Here is a 25,501-nt window from a genome sequence, read left to right on the forward strand (position 1 = left end):
CTTTAATATTACAATTTGCCGATGGCAGGTTGAAATTCGTACTCTCCTGGGAAAGTAATGGCAACCGACAGAGTGCATTTCAGGTTAATTCTTAGATGTTATATTTGCTAAATTACCAAGGTGGCATTATCTGTAAATAGGATTTGGGTGGGTGGGTTTAAGTGGATCCTGCCATCACCACGGAAAGTTGAGGTTTGAGTTCCTTTTTATTAAAAAATAAATAAATACAGAAGGTAAGGCTCATTGACAATGGTATAGGAGGTTGATACCAATGGAGGAGCAGAGCGAAACGGGTGGACAAAGAATGTACAAACACATTGAGAAAGGGGTTCAGGGGTTCAGTGAGGGTAGAAGTCGGGAGTGAGTACTGCATACCGTAGATGAAACCACGAGGTGGCGATGGGCATCCGTCTTTAAAAACTAGAGGGAAGATCATAACAAATACAATGCTGTTCCGTTGATGAGAGTAAAATAGGAGGAAGGAATGAAGATGAGTAATCCAGCCTAGACTTGTGGAGGGCACCACACGTGGGTTTCTGGAATAGAACATGCAGCCTGGGAGGTTTGGCGGTTGTGATGCTATCGATAGACAAAAGGAAGAAAAGGCGAGTGGAACAAGTTTTAAAGTTCACAAACCTGCCAGCAGTGGGTGAGAAGCAGACCCTGGGACTCGGCCTCTTGCGAGAGTTTCCAAAAATTCAACAATATTTGGACTCGACCATTTCCATAGAAGCAAGATGACAAGATCAGCTGCACTCACCCAAAGTAGGGAAGCCATAATGATTCATATTGCGCATCCCACTTGATTATAAAATGGATCACGTCCTATGTTCCATCTTGTACTCGAGTCATGCATTTACTATGTACAAGCTCAAGACCAGTTATCTGGAATGTCTGTTGAAATCCTCGAGCCGGCGTGTAGTTTACGCCTGCATGACTCAGACCCATGACCTCGTTTTACATTAAATGCGTTCAGACAGCGATAGAGTAGTGATAATGAATGTTGATCGACAGTTGTTTGGTATATTTCGGCAAGTAGTGATGGGAGATTAAAAAAAAGGTTTCTTTTGATTTGTTTGAAAAACAGGTGAGTACTGTACTTTATTTCTGTATTGGACAAACTGTCCTTTCATTTTAAAAACATTTCTTTGGTGCTCTGTGTTTTCTCGAACAGCTCTAAACACAGACGGCTAAAAACCCGAACTGGTTCGAACCTAGCATTGTCCCTCAGTGTGTACCATATCAGGATATGAGGGCAACTTCTCTGCTTCATATGTGTGGGCACAATACATTTTTGGTACATAGTAACAGGTGGACTGGTTTAATTTGATTGCTAAATTTCGATTAAAACTAGCAAAGTACCCGCCCATAGGCGGGTGCAGTTATGTGTTGAATGGCGTTGGTCCCGTCTCGATCGGATGAAATTGAGAAATTGACGTTATCCGGTGACCTTGACTCCGTGACCTTTGACCTTGACCTTGATCCCCTTATGTCCGTTCCCAAGGATCACATATGCCAAGTTTCATCTCATTCCATCCAACGGTTCGGCCACCTATAAAGGACGAACAAACATACATCCAAACATATTCTGTTTTTTTAGTATAGTAGATAACCGATTTATGGCTCCGGTAATCAAACGTGTTGCCCTTGAGTCAAGCTCAAGCTATGTACCTTATCTTTCCCAACGATATATTAACTTGTGGATTGTGAGAGGTCCTTCATCGTGATGATCCAGTGATTCGTCTCTCACGGTGAGAAAGACTATCACTTTCGAGTGCTAGACTTCAACATATGACGAAGTGATGGCGGAATGGCTTAGGGGGAATGGAAGAATTTTACAACCGTTTGTACAAGATTTCCCAAACAGCAAACTTTCCTTGCATTGATTTGTTGTATTTAAAAAAATAAATAAATCTATCCACTGAAAATAAATCCTTTCCATCTGTTAATCGTTAATCTGGCATGATTACATGGGGGCCTATAGGACATGTTAGACGAGAGGTATGCACACACTCCTCTGAGCTATCTACCTGAGTTGGTTTGAATCTCGACCCAGCTATAAACTGTCATCCCAGTGTTTCACAGGCAGGGTGATTCTTCACTGTGTGCAGTCCCTCAGATGGGTGTTAAACTGGCATCCCATCTGCCAGCATTAGTTGGTGGACATTAAAGATCCCACAGTGTCCTTTGAAAAGAGGAGGTGAGCTATCGTGGCATCCTGAACAAATTAGAATTTCCTACAATTTCTGCCGTTGAGCATCTTGTCCACCCGTTTTAGTCAAGAAATGCTTCTGGATTTGTTGTGCGTGGTACGCTTTGGAACGGGGGGAAGTACTGTACGTGCCATTATTGTTTTTAGATCCTTGTGGAGGATCTCAAAGTCTTACTCACGTTGTTGTTCTTGTGGACTTTTTTGTTTCATTTGTTTCACAACCTACAGTTTTCATCGAAACTTCCTGAAACTTGGCGTATATATGTAAAAATACCCTGCGCAGACAGTAACCATCTCTGATTTTGAAAATTCCTCATAGAAAAAAAGTTATGACGTCAAAATATCTCCGCTAATGGAAATCGCCTAAAAAATTATCTCAAACTCGGCAAGCTTTTTGAATTCTGTTTGCGGGAATCGAACAGGGCATTAGGAGAGATGAATTACCGCGCATATGATACATCACTATGACGTCATATCAATTTTTATGACGTCATTCCTATTTTTTGACATTTTTTTTTTTTGTTTCACAACCCAGAGTTTTCATCGGATCTTTGTGAAACTTGCCATGTATATGCAGAAAGCCCACGCGCAGGCAGTAAACATCTCCGATTTTGGAAATTCTTCCGAGAAAAAAAGTTGACGTCATGATATCGCCGCTAATGGAAATCACCTATACCATTATCTCCGAAACTAGGCAAGCTGTTTGAATTTTGTTTGCGGGAATCAAGCCGGGCATTAGTACAGATAATTTATCGCAAACCGGATACATCACAATGACGTCGTATTTCTTTTTATGACGTCATCATTAAGAGGACGAGGATCTTAGCTTATTCGAGCTTGTTTAGGTTATTTCTCGGGAATAAACTCGAGTAGTTCCTGGTGTCTGGCTGTCTGTTAACAGTTGACTAAAACGTCTTCTTCTCACAAACTACCCAACCGATTATGGACCAAATTTGGTATGACGCATCAGGACAGGAAGGTCTCTTGGGGTTGTGCTCCCCATCCGGATCCACCCATTTGGAGGGGGTTAAGGGGGGAGGGGGAGTTGCCCCAAATATTGGTATTTCATTTGAAAATCTTCTCAGAAACCGCCAGACTTATCCAGACCAAACTCGCCATGAGGCATCGGGGCCATGCCCTAACTTTAAGTTGTTCTCCTCATGGCGTCTTCCCTGGAAAAGGGGCCGCATGCCCCTTCCCCAACATCATTTTCACTAAAACATCTTCTCTAAAACGACCTGAGCGATACGTGTCAAATCCCCCTTTCACCCCACTCCCCCTAATCCCTCATTTTCATCCCGCCTGTTGGGGAAATCACTCACCATCAGTCCCCCACGGGGATATTTTTTTTATTATGACCTTCGCATTCTGCGAAAGATTATGTTTTGGTCGCTGTGTATTTATTTATTTGTGAATATGTGTGTTTGTTTGTTATTCGCATAACTCAGAAAGTATTAAACTGAATTGCATGAAATTTGGTGGGATGATTCGTGAGTATCCAAGGCCGATTTGATTAGATTTTGGGAGTGATCGGGTTAAAGGTCAAGGTCATGAAAAGGTCAAAAACTCTTTTGAGCATAACTTCCTTCATAATACAGCTATCGACATGCAACCACCGCCATATTGTTCCATGACGAGATACCTTTCGGATATGTAGTGTCGGATTTGACGTAACGTCATCGGAAGTGCGTCTAAATGACGTCACAAGATGACGTAAATTTTCAATCTCATCAGTTTTGATCATACCGTTTTGTAGGACTTACCTAAAGGACGTCACACACCAAATTTGACTTCGATCGGACTGACCGTTATGACGTCATTGACGTTTGAACATGACGTTTTTCAATTGTGGCTAAAATGTCCTGATAATTTACATTCAAATATCTATATAATTTATAAAGCAAAGTCTCCCAAATCCAGGCATTAGGATCAGTACCAAAATATCTGTTTATTGATGTACAGGTTTTGCCAATTAACTCTGTAGTCAAGGTCAAACTCAAGGTCAAAATATACTTGTAGGCATAGCTTCAGATCTAATAGAGCTATTGACATGAAACCAACGTTAAAACGTTCAGTGAACTACGAGCTTTCAGAATGGTAGTCCCCGATTGTCCCCGGAAGTGCGTCAAAATATGACGTCATTTTTCAACTTTTTAATTTTTCAGTTTTATCATTCCATTTTGTTGGACTGCCTTCAAGGAGGTTACACACCAAATTTGACGTCAATCGGACTGACGGTTGTGACGTCATGGACGTTTTAAAATGACGTTTTTCAAATGTGCCCGGAAAACAGTTGCGGCGGCGAAGGTATGCGCTCTACCGAGTGCCCGTTCTAGTTATCTCTGCTACCAAAGATGGCCAGAAGTTGTTTTTCGGATGAAGTTTTGTGGACAGGACACTGATTCGATTTTGGTGAAGATCCGGATCCGGATCCTCGAATTTTTAAAGTGATTCTTCACCATTGAGAGGTCGGCCCAAAAATTATATGTAGCACGATATCTCAAAAAGTTATGGACGGATTTGGACAAAACTTGGTGGACAGGTTGAGTGTGTGACAAGGAAGAATTTATCAGGTTTTGGGGAAGATCTGGATCCAGATCCAGCCAATCAGTGGTTTACAAAACATAAACTGTTCAGCCTGGCAGAGGCATATTCTCCACTGAGTTCTGTTCTAGTTGGTAATATAATCATATGTGAGTGTGGGACGTTCAAAATGTTATTCCAATGAAATTCAATAATCCCAAAAAATGGCAAAGTTTAAATTTTTTTGCATATATAATTAGGAAATAATTTTTTTCTTTGTAATCATACAGTATATATTTGATGATAACACAAAGTTGTTTCTTGAATTCGAGCATCAAGTTTTGAGAACCTTTTGAAAGCCATATATACAACAGGCTTGTCATATTAGCCTTTTAATCCTAAAAGCTGCATTATAACCACTGTTTATTTCAGCATGTGTTGTATAATATTATTATCTATTTTTTTTTTCTCACATTGCCATTATGGAGTCGTCGTAGCTTTCATTCCTTTCTGTAATTACAGTTTAATAAAGCTGAGTAAATGACACTCCACTTGAAATTATTGCCCAGGGCACACAGTGTCATTTTAATACTCTCCATTCTCACTGGAATGCCAAAACATTAACATTTAAAATATCTCAACATTTAAAATAAGCAAATCCACATTAAAATTCCAACTGTAGGTACAATTGTGCACGAAAGTACATCCTGTCATGTTTTGTAAATAACCTCGTCATGGTAATACAGCATTAGTTCAAACACCACAGGTGGAAAAGGAAAACGTCAAAAAGAACCCAGAGTTGACGTCTGATCCATGAGGCAATGCTGGTGGCAGGACATACACAATCGCTCTCCCCTCCCCTCCAGGTACACAAACGCTCTCCCCTCCCCTACAGGTACACAATCGCTGTCCCTTCCCCTCCAGGTACACAATCGCTCTCCCCTCCACTCCAGGTACACAATCGCTCTCCCCTCCACTCCAGGTACACAATCTCTCTCCCTCCACTCCAGGTACACAATCTCTCTCCCTCCACTCCAGGTACACAATCGCTCTCCCCTCCACTCCAGGTACACAATCGCTGTCCCTTCCCCTCCGGGTACACAATCGCTCCCCTCCCCTCCAGGTACACATCTCTCTCACCTCCACTCCAGGTACACAATCGCCCAATCCTCCACTCCAGGTACACAAACGCTCTCCCCTCCCCTCCAGGTACACAAACGCTCTCCCCTCCCCTCCAGGTACACAATCGCTGTCCCTTCCCCTCCAGGTACACAATCGCTCTCTCCTCCACTCCAGGTACACAAACGCTCTCCCTCCCCTCCAGGTACACAATCGCTGTCCCTTCCCCTCCAGGTACACAATCACTCTCCCCTCCACTCCAGGTACACAATCGCTCTCCCCTCCACTCCAGGTACACAATCGCTTCCCCCTCCCGTCCAGGTGTGCAATTTCTCTCCCGTTTCCTCCAGGAACACAATCGCTCTCTCTCCCTCTAACCACCTCCCCCCTTCCTTCTCCACCAATTGCCTAATGTGACATTTTAACCCAAACGAAGCCACCACCGAGCTAATTTCTCCAGTTCCAGACCAGATGAGCAACATTTTCTTTGCACCAGCATTTTGGCTTGTTTTGCTGCAGGATGTTTATTATGTAAGGCAAAGCAACCTGTCAGGTCATTTTGTTATAATTGATGAACCTCACTGGCATTTAGAAAATTTAACCCTTTGGTTCTCTGATATGTTCTGTAGCAGCCAATCACACGAACGAAAGCCGTTTGTGTAAGGGAGGTACACAGGTGTACCGGAGATGTGTCCCCTGATTTGAGCATATTGATGAAAGTAATTAAACCTTTAATCAAATAAGCATCCGTGATCTGCTGCTCTCCTGATAAAATACACCCTGTCGTAACATCGTCGTTAAAAGTGTTAAAATGTTGAACGTTTAAATTCAAATTGTAGTTTTGTAATGTGCCACAACATTTCATACCTTTTACCAACTTGAAATGTATCACCAGTATCAAATTAGTTTCGATGATGTACTTTGTAGATAAAATTATTTGATAATCTTGGTTAAAAACGGACCAAAATTAAGTTATTGGTGGTATGGGGTTAATGGTCCCTTTATAATCTGTCATCCTTTATTGTTATTGTCAGGTCAGGCCAGATCAGATTTGTGACTTGTTACAGGTATCATGTAAACCTGTACTAACCTGTTCGATGGTCGGCTTCTCTGCGACTAAATTGTCTCCCCCACCAAGTTTCTTGGTGAGGAGGGTGTTTGGATATGGACACCCAGCAGGATTAAAAACAAAAGATGTCAAAGGGCGGAGGAGCTCCTTGTGAGCCAACGGCCATCCATATCTAGTACCCAACTGTGTCTGCGGACGTCCCCCTGCAGTTGGGTAACTTTTTTGAGGAGGTTGGTGGCAGGATTTGCACTCTGGCCACCGTAAAACCCTTCATTCCGCAAAACATAAGAAAACCGGAAAGAAAATTGAAAACCCATTCCGTGGAAGTACTTCCTGTGCAGCTGCCCTCCGCCGGGCAGCTCACCGGAAGACGGGATTGGGGCAAATTCTTAAGGATCCCCACTCTTTGATGATAGGAAAACCACAGGGTAACATTCCCGGGTCAGATTGTGGGAGAGTGTGTCGGGGTGGTGCTGAGGTGTTTGTGGTCTCATTGGGTTTACCTGAGGCGGTCCCTTCGGGTGGGTGCCTGGAATGTCCTATCCCTAAGAGAGGATGATCACCTGTCTGTTATCATCTGAGCTCAAGCGTTTGGACATTGCAGCACTCTCTGATGTTCAGATACCAAATAGTGGCGAGATCATGGCGGGTGGTTACACCTACGATTGGTCTGGTCACTCTGATGGTTATCATGCCCAAGGAGTTGCTGCAGCTGTGTCCAATAAGCTGACTACAATGATAATTGAGTTAACACCGGTCAACGAGCGTATTATGAGACGAAGGATTCATCACTCCTTGCGTGTCGTTTCCCAGGTTTCTGTATATGCTCCGACTGAGGCGAGTGATCTCACCGTGAAGGATGCATTCTATGCCACGCTCGAGTCTGTGGTTGATTCGTGCCCCAGGTAAGATACTCTTCTCGTCTTGGGGGATTTCAATACATTGACTGGAACTGATAGGGATGGTTATGAGGTGTGTGTTGGACCCCATGGGTCTGGAACTGTGAACCAGAATAGCACTAAGTTCCTTGACTCTGCAAGAAATCATGGACTTAGGGTAGCTGGTTCATGGTTTCAGCGCCCACAAGCTCATCGATGGACTTGGTATTCCAACGCTGGTGGTGTGGCAAAGGAGGTTGACCATGTGCTCGTTGATGGTTGCTGGAGGATGATCCAGAACTGCAGGGTCCACCGGAGTGCTTAATTTCTCAATACCGACCACAGGTTAGTTGCAGCAACTCTGAAGTTACAGCTTAAATCCGGGAGAATGGTACCATCCCAGCCGAGGCTGGATGTTGGCAAGCTCAAGGATGAGAGGGTAGCTGAGGAGTTTGCGAACAGGCTCAGTGGGGATTTGGGGAGTCTGGGTGCTTTGGAGGATCCTGAAGAGTTGTGGAGTGCCTTCAAGACCACCATCCTTGATGTTGCCTGCGGATGTCTTGGAATTCACCGGAGGGCGAAGAAGAATTTTATCTCTCAAGGGACACTGGATACCATTGACCAGAGTCGCATGGTCAGGCTGAATGGTAGAGCTAAGCTGTTCAGGGAGTTGAGGCATAAAACTGAATATTTTTTTCTGAGGGTTGACAAGGAGGCCCATGTGCAAGTAATCTGTGAGGGTGGGAGAGCAATGTCTGTGGTCAAGTGATTCTCAAACTGCTTACAGGGGAATTCGAGCTTTGCATTCCTCAAAGCCTGTCCCTCGGTGTACCGCAGTTTCAGCAGAGGGTGGAGGGCTCTTGACAGAGGAGTCCGAAGTGAAGGCCCGCTGGGCCGGTTACTTTGAGCGGTTGTACCAGGCTGATCCCCCAGATGTTGAGTTGGATGTCAGGGGTGTTACAATCCCTATTGCAAACCCTCTAATCAACTGTGATCCACTTTTGTTTGTGAAAGCTGTGGTGAACCAGTTGAAATGGAGTAAAGCTCCTGGGATCTGTGGCATCCATGCTGAACTTCTCAAGGCTGGTGGAAATGATGCATTTGTGTCGTTGTATGCAGTTCTGTGCTCTGCCTGGAACACAGGCATCATGCTAACTGACTGGAAGGGGGACCTTGTTGTCCCATTCTGGAAAGGGAAGGGTGATCGCCAGGATTGCAACAACTACCGAGAGGTGATGTTGCTCTCAGTGCCGGGCAAGGTCTTTGCTCAGATAATTACTGATAGGGTTCACCACCATCTGCTTGAGCACCAGCGTTCAGAGCAGTCAGGCTTTACACCAAAGAGGTCAACGATTGACCGTATCTTGCTCTTCGGGTCCTCACCGAATGCAAATGCGAGTTTCGGCAGGGGCTGCTTTCAGCCTATGTTGATCCCTGTAAAGCATTGGATTCAGTGAATCGGGATGCTCTCTGGAGGATTCTTGGTCTTCTTGGGGTTGCAACCAAAACTGATCAATCTGATGTCTGAACTATGCTCTGGTACTGAGAGTGCTGTGAAATGTGGTGATAACATCTCTGACTTATTTCCAGTTTTTACTGGAGTTTGTCAGGGGCGTGTGCTTGCCCGCACACTTTTCAGCACTTTTATGAATTGGATTCTGGGGAGGATGTCGGAGAGATCAAGCTGTGGTGCGTAGTTTGTGAATGTCAATATCTCTGACCTTGATTTTGCAGATGATGCAGTCATCTTTGCGGAGACTCTGGATATCCTTTTGGGAGCCCTCGAGGTGGTGAATGAGGAGTCTGAGCTGCTGGGATTGCGGGTTTCCTGGGTCAAAACTGAGATCCAGGCTTTCAATGACATCTTGGATGTTGCTGTCCAGTCTGTACCTGTTTGTGGTGAGGATGTTGAGGTGACTGAGAGATTCACTTACCTTGGCAGTGATGTTCATGTCTCTGCTGGCTGTGAGCCAGAGGTCAATAGACGTCTGGGTTGGGCTTGGGGAGTCATGAATTCACTGCTGGATCATGGAGTGTGGCGCTGTCAGTACCTGTGCGGGAGGACAAAAGTCTGAGTCTTCAGGTCCTTGGTACTTCCAGTCTTGCTCTACAGATGTGAGACTTGGACTCTGACCAGGGATCTGAGATGGAGACTTGATTCCTTTGGTACCAGGTCTCTTTGGAGAAACGTTGGCTATCACTCGTTGGACTTTGTGTCCAACGAGCAGTTGCTGAGAGAGACTCAAATGAGAGTTGTGACCTGCATAGTCCGTGAGCATCACCTGCGGCTGTATGGACAGGTCGCTCATTTTCCTGATACTGATCCTGCTTACCAGATTCTCTCAGCGAGGGAGCCTCGTGAGTGGAGGCCACCAATGGGCCGACCATGTACCTCGTGGTTGCAGCAGGTTGATCAGCATCTCAAGGAGATGGGGATGGGCCAGGCATCTGTCTGGGGGTTGCCAGACAGAGGCGCCTGGAGTACTGGCGGAAAGTAGACACAGCGACGTGCTGCTCTGGCGCATGCTCCCATACCTGACCTGCCTTTAGCATTGAACATTCCTGATCCTCAACAGCAAAGCTCAAACTATTATTGATGGCAATGTTTGGGTGGCTATTCAAATCGAGCCATCAAAACCTGTGCCCATAAAGCTGGGCCATTTTGTACGTGACCTTGTGTATTGCAGTAATAATGCACCTGTTCATTTAATTTGCAATGTAATGAATGGGCAGTTGGATGTCGCAGCTCCCTTGCGGGGTTCTTCGCAGCACAGGAGCACAGCGAGACTTGAGGCCCTGCACTTCAGAGGAAAGTTAGGTGATAAGCAAGTTCTTTCAGTCCGGTCCATGGTGTAATCTTTCAGTATGGTTTATGGTGTAATTGATTGTGATCCTGTCTATCACCCGCTGTATAGCACACTAATATTCACACTGTGTATTCGTCTTGACAATAACAACAATTTGCTGTGGTTCTATAAATTAAACAAATAAATAAAAGCCTGGTGTTGGCTTCGTGGTTCAGGTGGCTGGCTTGGGATCTTAGTGTCCTGAGTTTGAGCACCGTTTTCCACTGAATTAACACCAGGTGGGGTTGACTAAGCCTGTCATCCTTCCGAGGTCGGTGAAATGAGTATCAGTGTACTGGTAGAAGGGTGCAGCATCAGCGGCATAGTCATACCCCAACAAAATGATAGCTGCCATACGCAAGAAGAAGAAGAAGAATAATAAGAAGAAATGCATCTTCAGTGACATTGGGGCAGAAAAGAAAAAATTGTCAAAATGATTAGTTGTAATTATCCGTGGTAACTGACCGACAAATGCCAGACTAAATGACTATTTGTTTTCACTCCTGTCTCTGTCTGTCTGTGACTAGGATATTTCAAAATAATTAGATTTTTGGTGAAGTTCCGGATCCGGATACGAGAAGTTTTTTTTTTTTTTTTTTTAATGTTTTAAGTGATTTGTCACCATTAATAGATCGGGCCAAAAACGATATACTTGTAGCACGATAATCTCAAAGTTGTGGACGAACTGTGACAAAACTGGGTGGATGACAAGAACAAGCGGATTAGATTTTGGTTCGGTTCCAGATTCAGGTCAGGCCTATCGGTGGGGCACAAAACGTAAACAATTCAGCCTGGCCGAAGTAGCGCTCTACCGAGTGCCGTTCTAATTACCTCTGTTTTGACTGGTGGTTTAAAGCAATGTTAAAAGGTTTAATTTTTCTCCATAGAAATAGTCCAATTATTTATTTTCATGAATTACTGCACACACAAGGGTATAATGATACCACCCCAATTAAAGAAATGCTCAGTCATGAGGATCTTGTTATTGGACACATATTTAAAGGTCTTGCCTTAACATTTTCGTACACGGCTGCTGGTCTGTGGAATGAACCATGTTGAACTTATCATAAGTTTTAGGAAAGCTCAAGCGCCAGGCTGTTATAACTACTCCATCACTGGATGTGTAACTGCAGATTGTTTTGATCTCCGATCGATGAGAACTAAAAACTTGACTTGCACTGTGAGCATTCCCACAAGGTTCACCCTTAATCTGGTTCCTGGTTCGATTCCGGGAATGCTCATGTTGGAGTTCAAATGTAACACACAAGTGCACAGAGATGCGCACCTTATTCTTGGAGCAAATGGCACCAATTATGTTTATCAAAAGTCTAATTATTTAACAAACCTTCAAATGCAGTCTGACCAATCGATATCTAGCTTTATCTTTCTTGCCTGCAATTGGCAAACGTCATGTACTGGCAGGCTTTAAATAATCGCCATTCAATTGGAAGAGGAAAAAAATACAAATTTACATACAAAATATGATTGCTTTATCTTAAGGTATCCGCTCGGGATAACCTTGGAATGTCGTGGTTTACACTCTGCCATGACGGATGTTTTCGCACGTTGTGAAAGAGAATGGTGAAGAAATTATTTGAACAACCACAACCAATCACAACACACTAATCTAGCAATCCCCACACCACGGTACAGGCACTCTTTACAAAAACGACATTCGAAAAACGGATAATGAGTAAAGCATCGATGCACTTCACCTCCACAATGTGTGCAAGGTTGTGGGCCTTGAAGTGCTTGTTGACAAAGAAAAAAAAAAAAAAAAGGATCGATCGAAGGCAATGGAAGAGGGAGATCGAATAAAAACACATCGTCGACGGTGACCTGTTGGTTTGGGAACGACGAGGACATGATTATGTCTATCGGAAGCCTGTTGAATGGTTGATGGAGGAGGAAGAATGAGATGTGGCATTGATTCGGCCCTTTGCTCACCCAGCACTAGCAGGCTTGCCCTGAAACTTCATTAATTGTGGAGTTGCATTGTTTCTGCGTTGCCTGCTGCTCTGACAAAGCCGAAGACCTAGAACTTGGCTCGACCTTCAAGCCCGAGCTTGCCAGAACGCTCTCGCATTGTTCCGAAGGATTATTGATCGAGCCCACAGATATCGAGGCATCCACTGCAGGCTCTACATTTTGAAGCACGCATCCCATTTCCTTTGAAAGGCCATGGTTGTCACTCTCTGCTGGAGTGGGGGAAAATGTGTCGTCTGGTTTCGCATTCTTCACTTGTGCTTCGCACTCGTTGCCTTCACTGAACATCTCATTTTCTACGGCTGTTTCTTCCTCAGCAGGTTGATGCGTCGCACATTTAGCTGAGTTATCGAGGTCTGATTTCAGCCCATTGGTTGGCAACTCATTTGGTGCTACTTTTCTGCTGCTCTCCTGGTCGTGCTCCACCGTTGCAGTGCTTCCTTCCATTGCAAGTTTCTCTTCCTGTTCTTGTTTTTCCTTCTGCAGCATGTCCTGCAGGGGGGAAGAAAGTACATTCAACAATTCCAGCAATTAAAGAAACAGGAAACAATCAGAATTAATTTATCAGGAGATATCATTTGGTGAGCATTCACACATTCCAAAACAGAACTCAGGCAGCCAAAGTAACAGAGATCAGTTTGAGCCAACCCATAAGCCTTTGGTGCATTTTGACCCAACCTGGAAGGTTTTGGTGAAATTTGACCCAACCTGTGAGGTTTTGGTGCACTTTGACCCAACCTGTAAGGTTTTGGTGCACTTTGACCCAACCTGTAAGGTTTTGGTGCACTGTGACCCAACCTGTAAGGTTTTGGTGCACTTTGACCCAACCTGTAAGGTTTTGGTGCACTTTGACCCAACCTGTAAGGTTTTGGTGCACTTTGACCCAACCTGTAAGGTTTTGGTGCACTTTGACCCAACCTGTAAGGTTTTGGTGCACTTTGACCCAACCTGTAAGGTTTTGGTGCACTTTGACCCAACCTGTAAGGTTTTAGTGCACTTTGACCCAACCTGTAAGGTTTTGGTGCACTTTGACCCAACCTGTAAGGTTTTAGTGCACTTTGACCCAACCTGTAAGGTTTTGGTGCACTTTGACCCAACCTGTAAGGTTTTGGTGCACTTTGACCCAACCTGTAAGGTTTTGGTGCACTTTGACCCAACCTGTAAGGTTTTGGTGCACTTTGACCCAACCTGTAAGGTTTTGGTGCACTTTGACCCAACCTGTGAGGTTTTGGTGCACTTTGACCCAACCTGTAAGGTTTTGGTGCACTTTGACCCAACCTGTAAGGTTTTGGTGCACTTTGACTCAACCTGTCAGGTTTTGGTGCACTTTTACTCAACCTGTAAGGATTTGGTGCACTTTGACTCAACCTGTCAGGTTTTGGTGCACTTTTACTCAACCTGTAAGGATTTGGTGCACTTGATCCAACCTGCAAGGTTTTGGTGCACTTTGACCCAACCTGTAAGGTTCTGGGGCACTTTGACCCAACCTGTAAGGTTTTGGTGCACTTTGACCCAACCTGTAAAGTTTTGGTGCACTTTGACCCAACCAACCAACCCAACCCAACTTTGAGCCTGTGCACTTTGAGCATTGAACTGTAAGGTTCCGGGGCACTTTGACCCAACCTGAAAGATTTTAGTGCACTTTGACCCAAGCTGTAAGGTTTTGGTGCACTTTGAGCCAACCTGTAACGTTTTAGTGCACTTTGACCCAACCTGTCAGGTCTTACTGGACTTTGACCCAACCTGTAAGGTTTTAGTGCACTTTGACCCAACCTGTAAGGTTTTAGTGCACCTTGACCCAACCTGTGAGGTTGTAGTGCACTTTGACCCAACCTGAAAGGTTTTGTTGCACTTTTACTCAACCTGTAAGCTTTTGGTGCACTTGACCCATCCTGCAAGGTTTTAGTGCACTTGACCCAACCTGAAAGGTTTTGTTGCACTTTTACTCAACCTGTAAGCTTTTGGTGCACTTGACCCATCCTGCAAGGTTTTAGTGCAATTGACCCAACCTGCAAGGTTTTAGTGCACTTGACCCATCCTGCAAGGTTTTTGTGCACTTTGACCCAACCTGTAAGGTTTTGGTGCACTTTGAGCCAACCTGTAACGTTTTAGTGCACTTTGACCCAACCTGTCAGGTTTTACTGCACTTTGACCCAACCTGTAAGGTTTTAGTGCACTTTGACCCAACCTGTAAGGTTTTAGTGCACCTTGACCCAACCTGTGAGGTTTTAGTGCACTTTCACCCAACCTGTAAGGTTTTGGTGCACTTTGACCCAACCTCTGAGGTTTTGGTGCACTTTTACTCAATCTGTCAGGTTTTGGTGCACTTTTACTCAACCTGTAAGGATTTGGTGCACTTGATCGAACCTGCAAGGTTTTGGTGCACTTTGACCCAACCTGTAAGGTTCTGGGGCACTTTGACCCAACCTGTAATGTTTTAGTGCACTTTGACCCAACCTGTAAGGTTTTAGTGCACTTTGACCCAACCTGTAATGTTTTGGTGCACTTTGACCCAACCTGTAAGGTTTTGGTGCACTTTGACCCAACCTGTAAGGTTTTGGTGCACTTTGACTCAACCTGCGAGGTTTTGTTACGCTTTTACTCAACCTGTGAGGTTTTGGTGCACTTTTACTCAACCTGTTAGGTTTTGGTGCACTTGACCCAACCTGCAAGGTTTTCGTGCACTTGATCCACCCTCTTCGGTTTTCGTGCACTTTGACCAAACCTGTAAGGTTTTGGTGCACTTTGACCAAACCTGAAAGCTTTTGGTGCACTTTGACCCAACCTGAAAGGTTTCAGCGCACTTGACCCAACCTGTAAGGTTTTGGTGCACTTTTACTCAACCTGTAAGGTTTTAGTGCACTTGACCCATCCTGCAAGGTTTTAGTGCACTTGACCCAACCTGAAAGCTTTTGTTGCACTTTTACTCAACCTGTAAGCTTTTGGTGCACTTGACCCATCCTGCAAGGTTTTAGTGCACTTGACCCAACCTGCAAGGTTTTAGTGCACTTGACCCATCCTGCAAGGTTTTTGTGCACTTTGACCCAACCTGTAAGGTTTTGGTGCACTTTGAGCCAATCTGTAACGTTTTAGTGCACTTTGACCCAACCTGTCAGGTTTTACTGCACTTTGACCCAACCTGTAAGGTTTTAGTGCACTTTGACCCAACCTGTAAGGTTTTAGTGCACCTTGACCCAACCTGTGAGGTTTTAGTGCACTTTCACCCAACCTGTGAGGTTTTAGTGCACTTTCACCCAACCTGTAAGGTTTTGGTGCACTTTGACCCAACCTCTGAGGTTTTGGTGCACTTTTACTCAATCTGTCAGGTTTTGGTGCACTTTTACTCAACCTGTAAGGATTTGGTGCACTTGATCGAACCTGCAAGGTTTTGGTGCACTTTGACCCAACCTGTAAGGTTCTGGGGCACTTTGACCCAACCTGTAAGGTTTTAGTGCACTTTGACCCAACCTGTAAGGTTTTAGTGCACTTTGACCCAACCTGTAAGGTTTTGGTGCACTTTGACCCAACCTGTAAGGTTTTGGTGCACTTTGACTCAACCTGCGAGGTTTTGTTACGCTTTTACTGAACCTGTGAGGTTTTGGTGCACTTTTACTCAACCTGTTAGGTTTTGGTGCACTTTGACCCAACCTGTAAGGTTTTGGTGCACTTTGACTCAACCTGCGAGGTTTTGTTACGCTTTTACTGAACCTGTGAGGTTTTGGTGCACTTTTACTCAACCTGTTAGGTTTTGGTGCACTTGACCCAACCTGCAAGGTTTTCGTGCACTTGATCCACCCTCTTCGGTTTTCGTGCACTTTGACCAAACCTGTAAGGTTTTGGTGCACTTTGACCAAACCTGAAAACTTTTGGTGCACTTTGACCCAACCTGAAAGGTTTCAGCGCACTTGACCCAACCTGTAAGGTTTTAGTGCACTTTTACACAATCTGTTAGGTTTTGGTGCACTTTGACCCAACCTGTAAGGTTTTGGTGCACTTTGACCAAACCTGTCAGGTTTTGGTGCACTTTGACCCAACCTGTCAGGTTTTAGTGCACTTTGACCCAACCTGTAAGGTTTTGGTGCACTTTGACACAACCTGTAAGGTTTTCGTGCACTTTGACCCAACCTGTATAGTTTTGGTGCACATTGATCCAACCTGTAAGGTTTTCGTGCACTTTGACCCAACCTGTAAGGTTTGGTACACTTTGACCCAACCTGAAAGGTTTTGGTGCACTTTGACCCAACCTGTAAGGTTTTGGTGCACTTTGACCCAACCTCTGAGGTTTTAGTGCACTTTGACCAAACCTGTAAGGTTTAAGTGCACTTTGACCAAACCTGGAAGGTTTTAGTGCACTTTGACCAAACCTATAAGGTTTTGGTGCACTTTTACTCAACCTGAAAGGATTTGGTGTATTTTGACCCAACCTAAAAGGTTTTGGTGCACTTTTACTCAATCTGTCAGGTTTTAGTGCACTTTGACCCAACCTGAAAGGTTTTGGTTCACTTTGACCCAACCTGTAAGGTTTTGTTGCACTTTGACACAACCTGTAAGGTTTTGGAACACTTTGACCCAACCTGTAAGGTTTTCGTACACTTTGACCCAACCTGTAAGGTTTTCGTGCACTTTGACCAAACCTGGAAGCTTTTGGTCCACTTTTACTCAACCTGTCAGGTTTTCGTACACTTTGACCCAACCTGTAAGGTTTTGGTACACTTTGACCCAACCTGAAAGGTTTTGGTACACTTTGCCCCAACCTGTAAGGTTTTCGTGCACTTTGACCAAACCTGAAAACTTTTGGTCCATTTTTACTCAACCTGTCAGGTTTTAATGCACTTTGACCCAACCTGAAAGGTTTTGGTGCACTTTGACCCAATCTTTCAGGTTTTGGTGCACTTTGACTCAGCCTTTAAGGTTTTGGTGCACTTTGACTCAGCCTTTAAGGTTTTGGTGCACTTTGACTCAACCTGTTAGGTTTGAGTGCACTTGACCCAACCTGCTAGGTTTTCGTGCACTTTGACCCAACCTGTTCGCTTCTGGGGCACTTTGACCCAACCTGTGAGGTTTTGGTGCACTTTGACCCAGCCTGTGAGGTTTTGGTGCACTTTGACCCAGCCTGGAAGGTTTTGGTGCACTTTGACCCAGCCTGGAAGGTTTTAGTGCACTTGACCCAACCTGGAAGGTTTTAGTGCACTTTGACCCAACCTGGAAGGTTTTAGTGCACTTGATCCAACCTTTCAGGTTTCAGTGCACTTTGACCAAACATGTCAGCTTTTGGTGCACTTTTACTCAACCTGCAAGGTTTTAGTGCACTTTGACCCAACCTGTTAGGTGTTAGTGCACTTTTATTCAACCTGTATGATTTTGTTGCACTTTTCCTCAAGCTGTAAGGTTTTAGTGCACGTTGACCAAACCTGAAAGGTTTTGGTGGACTTTGACCCAACCTGTAAGGTTTTGGTGCACTTTGACCCAAACTGTAAGGTTTTTGTGCACGGGACCCAACCTGTTCGGTTTCAGTGCAATTGACCCAACCTGCAAGGTTTTAGTGCACTTTGACCCAACCTGTTAGGTTCTGGGGCACTTTAACCCAACCTGTAAGGTTTTGGTGCACTTTGACTCAACCTGAAAGGTTTGGTGCACTTTGACTCAACCTGTAAGGTTTTGGTGCACTTTTACCCAACCTATAAGGTTTTAGTGCACTTTGACCCAACCTGTAAGGTTTTAGTGCACTTTGACCCAACCTGAAAGGTTTTGGTGCACTTTGACTCAACCTGAAGGGTTTTGGTGCACTTTGACCCAACCTGTCAGGTTTTGGTGCACTTTGACCCAACCTGTCAGGTTTTGGTGCACTTTGACCCAACCTGTCAGGTTTTGGTGCACTTTGACCCAACCTGTCAGGTTTTACTGCACTTTGACCCAACCTGAAAGGTTTTAGTGCACTTTGACCCAACCTATATAAGGTTTTGGTGCACTTTGACCCAACCTGCAAGGTTTTGGTGCACTTTGACCCAACCTGTAAGGTTTTGGTGCACTTTGACCCAACCTGTGAGGTTTTGTTGCACTTTGACACAACCTGTTAGGTTTTAGTGCACTTTGACCCAACCTGAAAGGTTTTGGTGCACTTTGACCCAACCTCTGAGGTTTTGGTGCACTTTGACCCAGCCTGGAAGGTTTTGGTGCACTTTGACCCAACCTGAAACGTTTTAGTGCACTTTGACCCAACCTGTAAGGTTTTAGTGCACTTTGACCCAACCTGAAAGGTTTTAGTGCACTTGACCCAACATGTAAGGTTTTCGTGCACTTGACCCATCCTGCATGGTTTTAGTGCATTTTCACCCAACCTGTAAGGATTTGGTGCACTTTGGCCCAACCTGTAAGGTTTTGGTGCACTTTGATCCAACCTGCAAGGTTCCAGGGCACTTTGACCCAACCTGTAAGATTTTAGTACACTTTGACCCAACCTGTAACGTTTTAGTGCACTTTGACCCAACCTGTAAGGTTTTAGTGCACTTTGACCCATCCTGCAAGGTTTTTGTGCACTTGACCCAACCTGTAAGGTTTTCGTGCACTTGACCCAACCTGCGAGGTTTCAGTGCACTTGACCCATCCTGCAAGGTTTTAGTGCACTTTCACCCAACCTGCAAGGTTTTGGTGCACTTTGACCCAACCTGTGAGGTTTTGGTGCACTTTTACTCAACCTGTCAGGTTTTGGTGCACTTTTACTCAACCTGTAAGGATTTGGTGCACTTGCTCCAACCTGCAAGGTTTTGGTGCACTTTGACCCAACCTGGAAGGTTCTGGGGCACTTTGACCCAACCTGTAAGGTTTTAGTGCACTTTGACCCAACCTGTAAGGTTTTGGTGCACTTTGACCCAACCTGTAAGGTTTTGGTGCACTTTGACCCAACCTGTAAGGTTTTGGTACACTTGATCCAACCTTTCAGGTTTTAGTGCACTTTGACCAAACATGTCAGCTTTTGGTGCACTTTTACTCAACCTGCAAGGTTTTAGTGCACTTTGACCCAACCTGTGAGGTTTTGGTGCACTTTGACCCAGCCTGTGAGGTTTTGGTGCACTTTGACCCAGCCTGGAAGGTTTTAGTGCACTTGACCCAACCGATAAGGTTTTGGTGCACTTTGGCTCAACCTAGAAGGTTTTGGTGCACTTTGACCCAACCTGTAAGGTTTCAGTGCACTTTGACCCAACCTGTGAGGTGCTGGGGCACTTTGACCCAACCTGTGAGGTGCTGGGGCACTTTGACCCAACCTCTTAGGTTCTGGGGCACTTGGACCCAACCTGTTAGGTTCTGGGGCACTTTGACCCAACCTGTGAGGTTTTGTTGCACTTTGACACAACCTGTTAGGTTTTAGTGCACTTTGACCCAACCTGCGAGGTTTTGGTGCACTTTGACCCAAACTCTAAGGTTTTGGTGCACTTTGACCCAACCTCTGAGGTTTTGGTGCACTTTGACCCAGCCTGGAAGATTTTGGTGCACTTTGACCCAACCAGTAACGTTTTAGTGCACTTTGACCCAACCTGTCAGGTTTTAGTGCACTTTGACCCAACCTGTAAGGTTTTAGTGCACTTTGACCCAACCTGAAAGGTTTTAGTGCACTTGACCCAACCTGGAAGGTGTCAGGTTTTAGTGCACTTTGACCCAACCTGGAAGGTTTTCGTGCACCTTGACCCAACCTGTGAGGTTTTGTTGCACTTTTACTCAACCTGTAAGCTTTTGCTGCACTTTTACTCAACCTGTAAGCTTTTGGTGCACTTGACCCATCCTGCAAGGTTTTTGTGCACTTGACCCAACCTGCAAGGTTTTCGTGCACTTGACCCATCCTGCATGGTTTTAGTGCATTTTTCACCCAACCTGTAAGGTTTTACTGCACTTTCACCCAACCTGTCAGGTTTTAGTGCACTTTGACCCAACCTGTGAGGTTGTAGTGCACTTCCAACCTGTAAGGTGTCAGGTTTTAGTGCACTTTGACCCAACCTGGAAGGTTTTCGTGCACCTTGACCCAACCTGTGAGGTTTTAGTGCACTTTGACCCAACCTGAAAGGTTTTGTTGCACTTTGACTCAACCTATAAGCTTTTGGTGCACTTTTCCTCAACCTGTAAGCTTTTGGTGCACTTGACCCATCCTGCAAGGTTTTAATGCACTTGACCCAACCTGCAAGGTTTTAGTGCACTTGACCCATCCTGCAAGGTTTTTGTGCACTTGACCCAACCTGTAAGGTTTTCGTGCACTTGACCCAACCTGCGAGGTTTCAGTGCACTTGACCTATCCTGCAAGGTTTTAGTGCACTTTTACCCAACCTGTAAGGTTTTGGTGCACTTTGACCCAACCTGTGAGGTTTTGGTGCACTTTTACTCAACCTGTAAGGATTTGGTGCACTTGATCCAACCTGCAAGGTTTTGGTGCACTTTGACCCAACCTGTAAGGTTCTGGGGCACTTTGACCCAACCTGAAAGGTTTTGGTGCACTTTGACCGAACCTGTAAGGTTTTGGTGCACTTTGACCCAACCTGTAAGATTTTGGTGCACTTTGACCCAACCTGTAAGGTTTTGGTACACTTGATCCAACCTTTCAGGTTTTAGTGCACTTTGACCAAACATGTCAGCTTTTGGTGCACTTTTACTCAACCTGCAAGGTTTTAGTGCACTTTGACCCAACCTGTTAGGTGTTAGTGCACTTTGACCTAACCTGTAAGGTTTTGGTGCACTTTGACTCAACCTGCAATGTTTTAGTGCACTTTGACCCAACCTGTAAGGTTCCGGGGCACTTTGACCCAACCTGTAAGGTTTTGGTGCACTTTGACCCAACCTGTGATGTTTTGTTGCACTTTGACCCAACCTGTTAGGTTTGAGTGCACTTTGACCCAACCTGTAAGGTTTTGGTGCACTTTGACCCAACCTGTAAGGTTTTGGTGCACTTGATCCAACCTTTCAGGTTTTAGTGCACTTTGACCCAACCTGTAAGGTTTTGGTGCACTTTGACCCAACCTGTAAGGTTTTGGTGCACTTTGACCCAACCTGTAAGGTTTTGGTGCACTTTGACCCAACCTGTGAGGTTTTGTTGCACTTTGACCCAACCTGTTAGGTTTTAGTGAACTTTGACCCAACCTGTAAGGTTCCGGGGCACTTTGACCCAACCTGTAAGGTTTTGGTGCACTTTGACCCAACCTGTGAGGTTTTGTTGCACTTTGACCCAACCTGTTAGGTTTTAGTGCACTTTGACCCAACCTGTAAGGTTTTGGTGCACTTTGACCCAACCTGTAAGGTTTTGGTGCACTTGATCCAACCTTTCAGGTTTTAGTGCACTTTGACCCAACCTGTAAGGTTTTGGTGCACTTTGATCCAACCTGTAAGGTTCCGGGGCACTTTGACCCAACCTGTAAAGTTTTGGTGCACTTTGAGCCAACCTGTAACGTTTTAGTGCACTTTGACCCAACATGTCAGGTTTTAGTGCACTTTGACCCAACCTGTAAGGTTCCGGGGCACTTTGACCCAACCTGTAAGGTTCTGGGGCACTTTGACCCAACCTGAAAGGTTTTAGTGCACTTTGACCCAACCTGTAAGGTTTTAGTGCACTTTGACCCAACCTGTAAGGTTTTGGTGCACTTTGACCCAACCTGTAAGGTTTTGGTGCACTTTGACCCAACCTGTAAGGTTTTGGTGTACTTTGACTCAACCTGCGAGGTTTTGTTACGCTTTTACTCAACCTGTGAGGTTTTGGTGCACTTTTACTCAACCTGTAAGGATTTGGTGCACTTGATCCAACCTGCAAGGTTTTGGTGCACTTTGACCCAACCTGTAAGGTTCTGGGGCACTTTGACCCAACCTGAAAGGTTTTGGTGCACTTTGACCGAACCTGTAAGGTTTTGGTGCACTTTGACCCAACCTGTAAGGTTTTGGTGCACTTTGACCCAACCTGTAAGGTTTTGGTACACTTGATCCAACCTTTCAGGTTTTAGTGCACTTTGACCAAACATGTCAGCTTTTGGTGCACTTTTCCTCAACCTGCAAGGTTTTAGTGCACTTTGACCCAACCTGTTAGGTGTTAGTGCACTTTGACCTAACCTGTAAGGTTTTGGTGCACTTTGACTCAACCTGCAATGTTTTAGTGCACTTTGACCCAACCTGTAAGGTTCCGGGGCACTTTGACCCAACCTGTAAGGTTTTGGTGCACTTTGACCCAACCTGTAAGGTTTTGGTGCACTTGATCCAACCTTTCAGGTTTTAGTGCACTTTGACCCAACCTGTAAGGTTTTGGTGCACTTTGACCCAACCTGTAAGGTTTTGGTGCACTTTGACCCAACCTGTAAGGTTTTGGTGCACTTTGACCCAACCTGTGAGGTTTTGTTGCACTTTGACCCAACCTGTAAGGTTTTAGTGCACTTTGACCCAACCTGAAAGGTTTTAGTGCACTTGACCCAACCTGTAAGGTGTCAGGTTTTAGTGCACTTTGACCCAACCTGGAAGGTTTTCGTGCACCTTGACCCAACCTGTGAGGTTTTGTTGCACTTTTACTCAACCTGTAAGCTTTTGCTGCACTTTTACTCAACCTGTAAGCTTTTGGTGCACTTGACCCATCCTGCAAGGTTTTTGTGCACTTGACCCAACCTGCAAGGTTTTCGTGCACTTGACCCATCCTGCATGGTTTTAGTGCATTTTCACCCAACCTGTAAGGTTTTACTGCACTTTCACCCAACCTGTAAGGTTTTAGTGCACTTTGACCCAACCTGAAAGGTTTTAGTGCACTTGACCCAACCAGTAAGGTGTCAGGTTTTAGTGCACTTTGACCCAACCTGGAAGGTTTTCGTGCACCTTGACCCAACCTGTGAGGTTTTGGTGCACTTTGACCCAACCTGTAAGGTTTTGTTGCACTTTGACTCAACCTATAAGCTTTTGGTGCACTTTTCCTCAACCTGTAAGCTTTTGGTGCACTTGACCCATCCTGCAAGGTTTTAATGCACTTGACCCAACCTGCAAGGTTTTAGTGCACTTGACCCATCCTGCAAGGTTTTTGTGCACTTGACCCAACCTGTAAGGTTTTCGTGCACTTGACCCAACCTGCGAGGTTTCAGTGCACTTGACCTATCCTGCAAGGTTTTAGTGCACTTTTACCCAACCTGTAAGGTTTTGGTGCACTTTGACCCAACCTGTGAGGTTTTGGTGCACTTTTACTCAACCTGTAAGGATTTGGTGCACTTGATCCAACCTGCAAGGTTTTGGTGCACTTTGACCCAACCTGTAAGGTTCTGGGGCACTTTGACCCAACCTGTGAGGTTTTAGTGCACGTTGACCCAACCTGAAAGGTTTTGGTGCACTTTGACCGAACCTGTAAGGTTTTGGTGCACTTTGACCCAACCTGTAAGGTTTTGGTGCACTTTGACCCAACCTGTAAGGTTTTGGTACACTTGTCCAACCTTTCAGGTTTTCGTGCACTTTGACCAAACATGTCAGCTTTTGGTGCACTTTTACTCAACCTGCAAGGTTTTAGTGCACTTTGACCCAACCTGTGAGGTGTTAGTGCACTTTGACCTAACCTGTAAGGTTTTGGTGCACTTTGACTCAACCTGCAATGTTTTAGTGCACTTTGACCCAACCTGTAAGGTTCCGGGGCACTTTGACCCAACCTGTAAGGTTTTGGTGCACTTTGACCCAACCTGTGATGTTTTGTTGCACTTTGACCCAACCTGTTAGGTTTGAGTGCACTTTGACCCAACCTGTAAGGTTTTGGTGCACTTTGACCCAACCTGTAAGGTTTTGGTGCACTTGATCCAACCTTTCAGGTTTTAGTGCACTTTGACCCAACCTGTAAGGTTTTGGTGCACTTTGACCCAACCTGTAAGGTTTTGGTGCACTTTGACCCAACCTGTGAGGTTTTGTTGCACTTTGACCCAACCTGTTAGGTTTTAGTGAACTTTGACCCAACCTGTAAGGTTCCGGGGCACTTTGACCCAACCTGTAAGGTTTTGGTGCACTTTGACCCAACCTGTGAGGTTTTGTTGCACTTTGACCCAACCTGTTAGGTTTTAGTGCACTTTGACCCAACCTGTAAGGTTTTGGTGCACTTTGACCCAACCTGTAAGGTTTTGGTGCACTTTGATCCAACCTGTAAGGTTCCGGGGCACTTTGACCCAACCTGTAAAGTTTTGGTGCACTTTGACCCAACCTGTAAAGTTTTGGTGCACTTTGAGCCAACCTGTAACGTTTTAGTGCACTTTGACCCAACATGTCAGGTTTTAGTGCACTTTGACCCAACCTGTAAGGTTCCGGGGCACTTTGACCCAACCTGTAAGGTTCTGGGGCACTTTGACCCAACCTGAAAGGTTTTAGTGCACTTTGACCCAACCTGTAAGGTTTTAGTGCACTTTGACCCAACCTGTAAGGTTTTAGTGCACTTTGACCCAACCTGTAAGGTTTTGGTGCACTTTGACCCAACCTGTAAGGTTTTGGTGCACTTTGACCCAACCTGTAAGGTTTTGGTGCACTTTGACCCAACCTGTAAGGTTTTGGTGCACTTTGACTCAACCTGCGAGGTTTTGTTACGCTTTTACTCAACCTGTGAGGTTTTGGTGCACTTTTACTCAACCTGTAAGGATTTGGTGCACTTGATCCAACCTGCAAGGTTTTGGTGCACTTTGACCCAACCTATAAGGTTCTGGGGCACTTTGACTCAACCTGAAAGGTTTTGGTGCACTTTGACCGAACCTGTAAGGTTTTGGTGCACTTTGACCCAACCTGTAAGGTTTTGGTGCACTTTGACCCAACCTGTAAGGTTTTGGTACACTTGATCCAACCTTTCAGGTTTTAGTGCACTTTGACCAAACATGTCAGCTTTTGGTGCACTTTTCCTCAACCTGCA

General features: G+C 45.1%; 1 protein-coding gene across 1 annotated transcript in view; it reads right to left on the reverse strand.

Annotated features, from left to right (window-relative positions):
• Positions 1-2,430: 2,430 nt before the first annotated feature.
• Positions 2,431-25,501, reverse strand: part of LOC147028504 (uncharacterized) — a 67,582-nt gene continuing 44,511 nt past the window's right edge. The window contains exon 4 of the mRNA XM_085878950.1: positions 2,431-13,125. Within this exon, the coding sequence (XP_085735076.1) occupies positions 12,601-13,125 (525 nt within the window). The 3' untranslated portion in view covers positions 2,431-12,600. The remainder of the gene's footprint in view (positions 13,126-25,501) is intronic.

The sequence above is a fragment of the Eptatretus burgeri genome, chromosome 4, assembly GCF_056783735.1.
Source record: "Eptatretus burgeri isolate ZD-2024b chromosome 4, Ebu_testis_v1, whole genome shotgun sequence".
NCBI classification, from domain to species: Eukaryota; Metazoa; Chordata; class Myxini; order Myxiniformes; family Myxinidae; genus Eptatretus; species Eptatretus burgeri.